This window comes from Alligator sinensis, unplaced genomic scaffold, assembly GCF_000455745.1.
Source record: "Alligator sinensis unplaced genomic scaffold, ASM45574v1 scaffold594_1, whole genome shotgun sequence".
NCBI classification, from domain to species: domain Eukaryota; kingdom Metazoa; phylum Chordata; order Crocodylia; family Alligatoridae; genus Alligator; species Alligator sinensis.
In genome coordinates, this window is record NW_005842286.1 from 371029 (window position 1) to 383334 (window position 12306).

Genomic DNA, 12306 nt, shown 5'->3' on the forward strand with positions numbered 1-12306 from the left:
GGGATGATCACTTGTCTGGGGTCTTGTGCCCCAGCATTCATTCCTGCCTGTGGCAGGTGGTCAGGCTAGATGATCTGTTCATGTCCCTCCTGACCCTAGCTACTATGAAACCACACTGTAGCCTTTTGTTGGCCAAGTTTTGTTAAAATGTCTGAAAAGGGTTAACTGCTAAAACTTCCCAAAGAATCAAAACTTACCGAGTGGCCCAAGTAAACAGAACAGAGGCCTTGCAGTTAGTGGAAAACAAGCTAGTTTTGGAATGGACTTCTAAAACTGGAGACTTTGCATTTGGGACAAAGAAAGGTGACACTGGACATGTCTACATGTGCAATTAGCATGCAGCAATAAACTCCGGTGCATATTACTCCCAGGCACACTGCTTGACTGGGCACTTGGGACTGCAGTGTGTTGAGCCGGGAGCTTGGGGTCAGCCTGCCAGCCCAGAGCTGCTTCGACCTGGCACAATGTGCTGTGGAGGGGCTGGTTGGGGCACGAGGATAATTCAGTGCAGGACTAGATGGCATGCAGCCCCTGCACTGAAGCCCCCTCTTGCCCCAGCAAGCCCTGTCAGCATCTACGCGTGTGCTGCTGCAGAGTAAAAAAAGCTGCAGCAAGTTGGTACTTGTGTTTACGAGTACTACCCTTCTGCAGAGTTTATTAGTTTACTCCAGCCTAGTAGCCCTGCACATGTAGATGCAAGACATTTGCTGAGGAGCTAATTAGTCTACTCCACAGTAAATGCCTTGTGTAGACGCACCCACTGGGATGCCTTTATGTAAAGTGAAGGTACAGGTACATACATGATCCACGTTCAGTTCCACATGGGTGGTTTTTATATGAGTGGATCATGTGCGTCAAACAACCATAGAAGATATAGATACATCATTTGTATAGGGGGGAAAAAAGCAAGTCAGGGATTGATGTATCTTGTGTTATTCCCCTACTGCCAGCAGCCAGATCAGCTATCCAACAGCAATTAAAGGTTACTCCAGTAACAAACTCATGACTTGTACTTCATGTGTCTGAACTTGCAGACAGCAAGCTGTGGAACCTGTTGAGCCAGGCCTATTTACACCCTTGGGGAAGCGTGGGCCTAGGCCCACTGAGTAAAACTATAAGCCTTCCTCAAGAAGGCGGCCACGGAGGACATAACAATTGTTTCCTTGGGAAACAAATCAAAAAAGCAGGGAAAGGAGTGAGGGTCGTAGGTTTGTAACGAGTGCACCAAGGGGGGACACTGAGCCAAGCACACCGGACACTGCTGAGCCAGGAGACTGAGCTCCCTCTGAAGAAGAGACCTCTTTACATCCTGGCCAAAGTCAAAGGTCAGCCCAAACCTAATGACCCATTGGCCTAGTGTGGTTAGCATCCAATGTCCATAGCCAATGGCCCATGCAGAGTGAAGCCATCTCTGACTTCCCAGACAAACTGAGCAGGGACCATCCACTGGGGGTGGCTTTTGTCAGTAGTCCAAAGCAAGGCTCTAGGGCTCTGTAGCAAGCCATCTTAACTGCTCTACCATCGTGTCCTCCACCAATCCAGGACCCATCAACTTCCTGGCTTGGGAGCAGAAGATGCATTGGTGTAGCCAGCATGTGAACAAAGCCCTGCATCCCCCAACAGTCAATTTATAAACACCCACGCTGGGAGGAGATGATCAGAAGCTGTTAACATGGGTTGGTTTAGAACAAATCCTATCACGCTAACTTAATTTCCTCCTTTGACAGGGTAATAGGGGTGGTAGATGAAGGGAACCCAGTGGATATCATATACCTGGAGTTTATTCTTAGTAGGGCTTTTGACACAGCTCCACATGCTATTCTCATAAGCAAGCTGGAGAAATGTGGGCAAGATCAATTTACCCTTACATGGATGCTGTTTGAATGCCCCAAAGCAAGCAGTAACTCTAGATCAATGTCCAGTGGCAGAAGGTCTTGGCTGGGGTCCCATGTGCATCTCTTCTGGCCCCAGCGCTGCTCCATATGATAACTCAGCCATGAACACCCATAGCTACTGATGCCCCTTTCCTCCAAGAATGTGTCCAATCCGTTGCTGAACCGAGCCAAAGTACGAGATTCTGCAACATCAGGTGGCAACGAGATCCACACTTCAATGACACGCTGGGTGTAAAAGAACAACCTTTGTTATCTTTAGACTTACTGCCTACTCATTTCATATCATGAACACAAGTCATGGAAGTCAGATGACAACAAATTTTTCTGAGCTCTGGCCACCAGACACGGATCCAAACTGTGTTTTCTGCGTCGCCTTCAGAATAAGGGTTGCCAACTCCATTTGCATCTATTCCAGGAGGTTTCATCACACGACATAATGACATTAATGACTGATCAACTGTACTCTAAAACTCATTCACTACAGAGCCATCGTTTTGCCTTTGGTGGAAATAAGGAGCATTGAAGGAATCATGATTTCACATTTGAAGCCTATTGCATAATTAAACAGTACTGCAAAATCCCATGTTGTAATGGGAATCTTATTGTTAAAAAAACGAGATCTGGTTAGGGATATTTTGCTTGTATTGTGCATGTTTAAATGTTTGTGGGTCTGCATCCATGTATACGTTAATTTAAAAATACAGAAAATTAAATAATGTTAATACCATTAGTAAAATGACAGATACAGCAAAAGCTCATTCATTAACCTTAAAATCTCATTTTCCAGTATCTTCGGAGCTGCTTTGTTTTGAAGGGCCCTCACCATCAGCCATTTCGGGGGCGGTTTTCTTTTGAAAGTGGGAGGCAGTTGCAGTGTAGCGAAGTTAGTAGACTAAAGAGACAACGCCAGCACGCCCGTGACACAACGCCAGCCTGCCCAGGAGAGACAACACCAATGTGCCCATGACACATCATGCAAACTTGCCCATGGAAGAGAATGCCAACATGCCTGCGACACACAACACCATCATGCCCGCAAGAGACAATGCCAGCATGCCTGCAACACACAGCACCAATGTACCTGCAACACACAATGCCATCGTGCTCACGAGAGACAATGCCAACATGCCTGCGACACACAACACCAACGTACCCATGACACACAATGCCATCGTGCTCGCGAGAGACAATGCCAACATGCCTGCGACACACAACACCAACGTACCCATGACACACAATGCCATCGTGCTCGCGAGAGACAATGCCAACATGCCTGCGACACACAACACCAATGTACCTGCGACACACAATGCCATCGTGCCTGCAGAGACAATGCCAAAGTGCCCACAAGACAACGCCAACGTGCCCATGACACACAGCGCCAACATGCCCACAAGAGACAGCGCTGATGTGCCGGTGACACACACCACCGATGTACCCGCGACACACAATGTGAACGTGCCCACGACACCCAATGCCAACATGCCCGCAACACATAACCCAAACGTGCCCACGTGCTTGTGTACATCAGTTATGATTACGGCGCACAGACTTTACATCAGGAAGGCAAACGCACATGACTGTGACGTTTCAAAAACACACTAGACAACTGCATAAATCGGATTCAACGTTTCATACTTATTTTAATCGATGCTCTATCATTTATCTCCCAGGTGACTCTCAGAAGGCTCCTGGAGATGTATATCTCATTCGTGGGAAACTCCTGGAGGGTCAGCAATGGCAACCCTGTATGGGATCCCGAAGATGGCTCGCTCGCCTCGGCCTTCCAGAGCAGCCTGTCTCCCAACACGGAGACGAGCGGAGAAAACACTCCGCACGCCTCCAAACAGCACCAGGACACAGGGCGTCGAGTTTTAACAGCAGTGAAATGTGTAGAGATGAAACTTTTGGAGGAAAAAAAATCTCCCTGCTGGGACAGAGGAACCAGCTGCCCCAGGAAGATTGCAATGCGGTTTGCAAGCAGGGGCTGCACAGGTGCAGGTGAGGAGCAGCCTGGCCCTGCAGGCCCCTTCCCCACCTGGGAGGGCAGGGCAGGGCAGGGGCAGGGAGAGGAGCAGGGCCAGGGGTTGGCTCAGCTGTGGGCGGAGGCGCAGGGAGGGCGGGCTCATCCTCTGCAGCCAGGGGAGGAGCTTGCTTTCCCGGCAGGCAGCAGCAGCGCCTGGGCCAAGCAGAGCGGAGGGTGAGCGCAGGCTGCAATGCACGGGCTGGGGGGGCTGCAGCAGCCTGGCTGGGCAGAGGGGATGGGATGGGGGAGCAGGCGGTCCCCTCCCAACCCCGTGCTGCTGCAGGGGAGCTGATGGAGAGAGGGGGGCTGGAGAGAGACCCCCACCCATCCTCTATGGATGCCCCCTCTCCTGCTTGCATGGCGGGTCCGGGTCCCTCTCCCCCTCCAGGAGCTGGGGACCCGGTGACTGCAGCCTGGGGCTGGGGCTGGGGGGATGGCTGAGCGTGCAGAGACGCGAGAGCTGAAAGGCTGGTGTGAGCTCGGATCCAGGCTGCGGCGTGCGGGAGATCACACCCGGCTTGCCCTGGGCTGGTGGGAGCTGCATTGGGCCCCGCACGGGTGCAGACAGCTCAGGGCTTTGCAGAGCAGGCCCAGCGCCCTGGTCGTGACACTCGGCTGCAATCCTTGGGAGGTGCTGTGCATGCACGGGCTGCGCTGAGCACCTGCGCAGTGGGGCCCCAGGGCTGTGGTTCTGCAGGAGAGGACGGTAGAGCTGGAGCGAGCGCCCAGCGCCTCTGCCCCTCCTTGCCGAGACCACGGCACTTTCTGCCCCCTCCGAGGCTTGTCAGAGAACGAGCGAGGCTGCATTTCGGGTCTAGGATCCCCCTTCCCCTTCTCGCCTTCTGTAATCCAGCTGTTTCCTTCTCTCCTCATCATGCTCCTGCTTCCATCCAGCTTTGGGGCACTGGACCGGTGCTGGGGCAGTCTGGAAATGCTATGGTCGTGTTTCTCTCCATAGTGGGGGCTTTTGGGGTCTGAGCCTGCCCAGACACCCACTTTGGGGTAAAGGGACTGGGACTAACTCCCATCAGAAGAAAGCCAAAAGCAGGAGGGGGGTCAGCAGAGAAGGGAGAGGGGCACCTGTGCCCAACTCTGCAGCACGTGGGGTCATAGAAATCAAAGAAATCCTAGAGAAGTGGGGCTGGGAGAGACCCCCAGAGGTCACATCTAGTCCAACCCCTGCCTAAGGCAGCATCAGCCCCGTCCAAAGCAGCCCAGACAAAGCCACCATCTAAAGGCTTAGCAAAACTAGCCTCAACCCTGGCAGGACGCAGACATCACCCCCAAACCTGCCACGGGGAAAGCAGGGGGGCTGTGACAGCTAACATCCTGCTTCTGTAAAAGTTGTTAATGTAGGCTCAGGCGATCCCAGGCAGAGGCTGGGCAAACCTCCCTCCCCCATCAGTCTGACCATGGGGGGAAACTCCTTCCTGACCCTAAATGTGGCATCGGTCTGACCCTGAGCGGAGGGGTAAGACCCTCCAGCCAGGACCCTCCAGCTCTGGTCCCAGCAGGAGCATTGGCACAACCCAGTCCCCATCCCCAGCCTGGGCTGCAGCAGCACCCAGCGCCTCTGAGAGACACTTAAACCCCCCTGTAGCAGAAAACGCAGAGGGGCAACACCCTCCTCCTCGGCTCCCAGGCTCTGGCCCACGCCTGGTTCTCCCCGACCCACCCCCTGGGCAGGAAGGCACAGCAAAGGTTTAGCCCCTCGAGGCTCAGTGTGATCTCCCCCTCTCTCCCCGCAGCTGTTGCAGTGCCTTGAGAAGCAATGCCCTGGGCTCCAGCCAACACCAGGAGACAGACGCTTTTCTGGCAGGAGGCGCAGGGCGGGGTGACCTACCGGATCCCGGCGCTGCTCTACCTCCCCCGCACCCACACCTTCCTGGCCTTTGCCGAGCAGCGCTGCTCCGTCAAGGACGAGGACGCCAAATGCCTGGTGCTGCGAAGGGGCTGGAAGCACGGTGCCTCGGTGAAGGTAATTCCTCGTGCACCGGGTGCCAGCTGGCGGCCCAGTGCCCGACGGACCCATCTCTCTCTGCTCTCAGCCTTAGCACATCCCAGGATCCTGAATACGCAGGCTCCAGAGCCCCCGCGTGTGACTTGTGGTGCCCTCCAGACACCTGTCACGCCAGGCTGGCTGCCTATGAGGTGCTGCGCCCTCCTTCGAGGTGCTCCATGCCTTTCCCTGCTGTTGAAAGCTAGCAGGAATCGAGCACCATTTTTCCAAATTGACCCCTGAGGCCTGGAGCAGCCGATCATCTCTGCATCTTGCAACAGAAGCAGTACATGCTCCTGCTGCCTACAAGGTCCACAGAGCCCGGGCCCCTCAGCCTCCTGTCATCACCCTCCCCTGTGCTGTGTATGCGCTGTACAGGCAGCCCTTCACAGCACGCCGGAGGTAGCACCAGTGGCTAAAGGAGCCTGATTTCTATCTGTTTAGGGCAAGCTGCTGGTAATCTCTTTAAGCACTGATCACATGCCCCCTTCTCCGCACCCACCGGGGACGGGCAACAAGCAGCAGGCAAGGCAGAGCTGATGCTCTCAGACGACCCCACCGCGTCCCGGGGCAGATGGAGCATCCCTCGGGGCTGGAGTCTGCTTTCTCCCAGCCGATCTCCCAGTTTCTGAATGCCGTCGCCCTCCGGGGCATATGGGATAAGGGTCCTCTGTTCACTCGGACGTCAGCCACGGCAGGGCAGGGTGGGAAATCGAGCCTCCCACAAAAATAGGCCTTGATCTCATTCATGACACATTGCCTCCAAGTTAAAAATACCAGCGGCGTGGCTCATCCTCACCACCACCCCTCCCATGGGCTCCAGACGGGGCTGGGCCAAGACAGCTGATTGCAGATGATGGGGCTGCTAGAGTCCCTTCCCATCACACAGACAACTATGTAGTTCACATGTGCTGTGTCTCTAATAGGAGCTGGCCTGTGCCTCCATCACGCTGGGAGCCACGTGGGGAGGAAAAGCAAATGCCAATGGGACCAGAGGCAGCTCCCAAAGGCAAAGTCACTGTAACTGGGAGATGTGGGATAGCACACATCATAACCATGTAGGGCAGGAGCCTCACAGGCCTCTATTTAGGTTTTCAGCGGTGTTGGTTATCCAACAACTCTTTCCAGAGGTGGGAGGGAAGTTTGGTCTCCATGAGCGCTCCAGCTGTACACCCCAGCCTTCATGATAGCTAGAGAGCTAGTCTTCTTGAGGGGTCTTGGAGATGCCCTGAGGAACGGGCCAAGCTTGCTAACCTCCCGGGTCTCCCCCTCTCTCCTTCTTGCCGCAGTGGGGACCCATCGAAACCCTGACGGCAGCCATGCTACCAAACCACCGCACCATGAACCCCTGCCCGGTGTACGAGGAGGACAGCGGGACGGTCTTCCTGTTCTTCATCTGCGTGAGGCAGCACGTGACAGAGCGGCACCAGATCTGCACCGGGAGGAACGCTGCTAGGCTGTGCAACGTCGCTAGCAGGGACGGCGGCCAGACCTGGAGCCCGTTGACGGATCTGACAGAGCAAGTGATCGGGGAGGACCTGAAGAAGTGGGCCACCTTTGCAGTGGGGCCAGGCCACGGGGTGCAGCTCAGCTCTGGGCGGCTGGTGATCCCAGCTTACACCTACTACATTCACACCCGCTTCTGCGGCATTCCCGTGTCCTGCTTCACCACGCCCCACTCCTTGATCTTCTACAGCGATGACCGCGGCCAAAAGTGGCATAAAGGCAAGCACCTCAAGGGCAAGAGCACAGTGGAGTGTGAGGTGGCCGAGGTGAGAGACAAAGACAGAGGCCTCATGCTGCACTGCAATGCCCGCACCCCGGGCAAGTGCCGGGTGATAGCGTTCAGCAGAGACCGTGGGGTGGTTTTTGAAAGACCTTCATGGTGTAAGGAGCTGTGCGAGCCACCTAATGGGTGCCAGGGCAGTGTGGTGAGCTTCTTCCCAATGGAAGAGCCTGCTGTGGTGGATGGTGTGGAAGGGACAGGCCCCGACGTGGGTGAGAAGACCTGCTTGGCACGCTGCAAGAACGCCTCTTCCACCACCTGCCATGGTGCCACCTCATGGCTTGTCTACTCCCACCCCACCAGCAGACACAGGAGGGTCGACTTGGGCGTCTACCTCAACAAGACTCCTTTGGAGACGAGCAGCTGGGAAAGGCCTTGGGTCCTCTACCAAGGGCCATGTGGTTACTCGGACCTGGCCGTGTGCGAGGAGTCACCACCTCTGTTCGGCTGCTTGTTCGAGTGCGGGGTGGACTTCCCGTGTGAGCAGATTGTGTTTCAGCTCTTCACCCAACAGGAGCTGGAGAGCCATGGGGGCTCTTCTTCCTCCGAGCAGTAACCACAGACAAAGATGGATGGATGTTGACCAGATGGGGCAGTATCCCAGGCAGGAAGGATCACCTAAAGCTCTTCATCTCAGTGCCACGGGGGGGGCATTGAAACAACGAAGCCTGCTCGTCCAGAATCAATCTCCTGGAGCACCTAGGGACAGGCTTCAGGGGAGCTGAGCCTCCGCACTTCACATGCACCTGTGGGTGCTCAGCCCTTCCGGCCCTGGAGGTGACCAGTTAGGTTTCCACCGATCCCAGCCTGATTTGCTACCGCTACCACTGCCGGGAGCCTCCAGACCAGCTTTCTTTGCAAGGTGGTTCATTTTGGAGCCTCACGGGGCTGTTCTCCGGGTACCAGCTTACGTGTAGTACAGCCCAGACCATTTGGTTTGAAAATCCACTGAAAGCACCAGATTCTCGGCGGGTGTAAAGTGCATAGCCCCGTCGCCTTTAATGGGGCTGGTTTACAGCCGTCCAGGATCCGGGCCTGGGTTGCCCAGTCCACGGTCCAGAGTCAACCCTTGATCTGCCTGCTGGGACTGGCAGCCCGGATGGTGTGGCCTGTCACCCTGGGACACCCCCATCCATTAAGAACCATGCTCTGTCCAAAGAGAGCTTGCTTGGAGAAGGGAAGAAAGGCAATGAAAAAGAGTATCTGCAGAAGAGCAGCACCGTATATGATCCAAGGCACCTGCTGTCTGCAGTGGGGGGGCTGGCTAGCATCTCCCACCACCTTGCTCGGGCCTGCTTTCCTGCAGTCCCTCTCCAGTATTTGGCAAGTGCTCTGGAGATGGAGGATGCATAACGATGAGGGCCAAGCTGCCACACTTCTCTGCCTCTGAGCCTCATCTTTGCAATGTTGTGATACATCCCCTTTTCACCCTTCCTTGGCCAAGACTCGCAAGCCCAGGGACCATTTTCCGTGTGAATGTATATACAGCACCTAGCACAACGAGGCCTTGATAGGGGTTGGGATCCCTGGGCCGTGGGAAGTGGTCTGCCTAGCACCAGGCCACATATGCTATCGTAGTGTTTTGAGTTAGAAGTTGGCTGATGACGATGCCTGGTTTTGCTAAGAGTGGCCCTTCAGTCCCCAAACCTCGGGAAACACTACACAAAGCAGTAATTGTTTCAAATGTTCTTTAGTCTGTAAGTAACATTTCCTCTCGCACACACTTCAAGAGTCCAGGACGCCAGAATCCTGGTTAAATAGCTTAAAGTTTTTTTTCTTTTTAAGCACTGAAGCATTCTTAGCTCTGCAGACTAACTCGAATATCACCGGCCTTTGTTTCACAGGCTTTTGGCTTGTTGCTTGTAGAATCATTTACCCACACAGCCCTGACTCCTGGACCCATGATCACATACCACACTTGCATACTCGATGCACCTTCCCCCGCAAAAAATCAACCGTCCAAAATGACCTGGACTAGCTCCACCCTCCAAAATGACCTGCACGCCAAGGTCCCTTCCAACCCTAATTTTCTATGAAAATGAAGGGTTGTGTCTTAAGTGGGCAAGCCAGTTTTTCTTTGCTGGAATAGAAACAGGGAAGAAAAGAAGCAAGCAGATGCTGTGCTAACATAGCTTCCACTTATCCCTGGAAGTGCTGAAGCCAGCGGCCACTGTTAACCCTCTCGCAGCCACTGGTGAGGCTCTAGCACTTGGCTGAAGTGTCACTGATCTCAGGCAGAGGGTGAGAGCTTCTGCGGGCAGTCTGTAGTATCCTGATGAGGCTTGAGGAGTGGAAGCAACACTATTATTTACAGGGACTTCTCAAACAATTTCCAGTAAAGAAATAACAGTCTTGCTACTGCATTGCAAGGGTCGGAGGCCTTGCTTTTTTGCTGTTTTAGGAAGTTCCTGCTGCCTCCCCCAGGCTGTCCCCTGGGATGCCACGCTTCCTCGAGGCTGTGTTTCCAGGAGGACTTACCCTATGCCACGCGGTTGACTGTGAATCTAGAAAAAGCTTTTGGTCTCCATGCTGCCTTCCAAAAATGCAGCGCCTGGCTTATTGGAGGGTGTGTAGTATGTGCAATATTATGGTAGTTTAAGCAGCAGGAGAGTGTCTCCTTCCCGTATGGCACAGCCCATACTGCCCAGAGGAGAGGGAGCTGCGTTCCCTCCTGGTTCTCAGTCACTCTTGAATTGCAGCTCTGTACATCACCTGCTTGCATAGACTATTGTACACGAAACACTTCTGCCAGCGACATGGCCTACGCTGGGTTCACAGATGCTGTCCTGGATGCCTCCGTGGTGGATCGCAGCAGCTGTCACCTTTATTTAGGGACAAGACAGGGAATACAGGTTTGGTATCAAGTTTTGCTCCATACTGCTACTCCATGAGGCCTCTTTGTATCCAGGGTTGACCCCAGCTAGGGGTGCTCTGTGCATGGCTCTGTATGGACCGTGCTGCGGTTCATGTCTGTCTCCTTCCCTAAGATAAACGTCCTGTTCACTGCAACCTCAAAAAGGAGCACAGCTAGAGATTTTTGTCACGTCTTTCCCATAAAGGAGGCCCCATGCAAAGCCTTTTGGAGAAGACTCCCTCTGGCATGGATGGGCTGTGGATGTGACCCATGGGGCATTGCAGTCTCAGGACAACTTGCTTCAGAAGGAAGGCGCTGTATCGGTTTGAATGCATCTTCCTGCACACACACAAAAAAAAGACTGCTTGGGATTGTTATACAGGGAGAAACAACAAGCCTGCTGTATGGTACAAAATTGTCCTTGCGGTGCCAGGCTGCACAGAAATGGGTATGAATAAAACTTGCTTCTGATAACTGAATCAATCGTGGGGTGTTTGCCTCCTTGCTGCTAGACAGTGGCACCTGGGTCCTAATTCCTGGGCAGGGTCCTAATTCCTGGGCAGGGTCCTAATTCCTGAGCGACCTCGAAATAAAAATGTCTCCTCGATCCTTCCGCTCACATCTGTGGTCTGCAGCGTGGCAGAGAGAGGAGCTGGGGTCTCGGCGGAGTCACCCAAGTGCCAGCCTCTGGGGAAGGTGTCAGATGCCTTCCACCAGAATCGGCCTGGGCACGTTGCAGTTTACACGCAAGTCATCCAGCAGTGGAAGAGGAAGGACCAAGGAAGCGCTTCAGGATTGTGCTTGCAGGGCTGGATCAACCAAAGCTGGTGAGCCTTGCTGAGTCAGTCAGGCAACCCCTTGGAAGAGCCGAGAGTCTGTGAACAAGCTTTCTCTCTCCCCCATTTCTCCCACCCCATCCTCCTGCGCCCTCCGAGCTGTGGTCAGTAGCACTGATAATATCCCGAGAGCGATGGACAAGGTCTAATAGGTCTCATAACATGACATGGGCTGAGAGGAGCGCCGATTTGTATGCACGGTTTCTCAAACGCTTCTAGGTCAGTGAAAACCATGTTGCTCCAATGTCTGAGATGCACTAAGGAGGAAAGCTCTCCTTGTTAAAGATCCCACATGCTGCCTGTTTAAATGTGGCCTCTGAAAGCTCCCAGTCCACCCCGATGCTTCCAGTGAGTTCTTGAGCACGCCTGATATTGCTAATGTTATGTTTTAAAAGGACAGGTTTTGGGTGGATTGAAAAGGTATACAAACCAGTTAGGTTTTCTTCATAAAGAAGCAAGACAGGAGTATAAGGCAATTCAAGGACAGAGAGTTCAGTTTCCTTTGCCTTGCCACAACCCCTTATGGTGCATTTTGGAGACCAGTCTCCTGGGCCTGTGCACCTCCCTCCCCCCCATTGCTTTGGTCAACCGAAGCTCCCTTTTCTGGTCACTGGTTTGCCTGCAAATTTTAATGGAAGTGGCAAAACCCAGCCTTCCCATCAGCAGTATAAAATCATCTCCCAGAATATCACAAGCCCTCTGCTAGTACACTGGCACCAGCCAAATGCCAACATAGACATGCTCCCTTGGCGTGGCAGGATTGGCAGCTGCAAGCCCCAAGCTCATCACCCCGGGGCAGGGGGGCTTCAGCCACTACAGACTCACGCCATCGGGACATGCACCACCAGCAAAGGCAGGTGAGTATGCAAGCACTCTGTGAGATGGCAGCACCCGCACAAAAACTTCCTAG

General features: G+C 53.9%; 1 protein-coding gene across 2 annotated transcripts; it reads left to right on the forward strand.

Annotated features, from left to right (window-relative positions):
- Positions 1 to 57: 57 nt before the first annotated feature.
- Positions 58 to 11033, forward strand: NEU3 (neuraminidase 3). Of its 2 annotated transcripts, none has more exons than XM_025209384.1 (3): positions 58 to 3896; positions 5670 to 5899; positions 7210 to 11033. In XM_025209384.1, exons 2-3 carry the CDS (start codon positions 5693 to 5695, stop codon positions 8260 to 8262), a joined length of 1260 nt encoding a protein of 419 aa, XP_025065169.1. In that variant the 5' UTR covers positions 58 to 3896; positions 5670 to 5692; the 3' UTR covers positions 8263 to 11033. The 2 variants fall into 2 exon arrangements, with proteins under 2 accessions (XP_025065169.1, XP_006028116.1); XM_006028054.3 differs by lacking the exon at positions 58 to 3896 and adding an exon at positions 4039 to 4095.
- The last annotated feature ends 1273 nt before the right edge of the window (positions 11034 to 12306 follow it).

Excerpts from the sequence above, each read along its gene's own strand:
- NEU3 (XM_025209384.1), top strand. The coding sequence starts at position 5,693 with ATGCCCTGGGCTCCAGCCAACACCAGGAGACAGACGCTTTTCTGGCAG. Across the intron at positions 5,900-7,209 it reads AGCACGGTGCCTCGGTGAAG|TGGGGACCCATCGAAACCCT; the intron begins GTAATTCCTCGT and ends TTCTTGCCGCAG.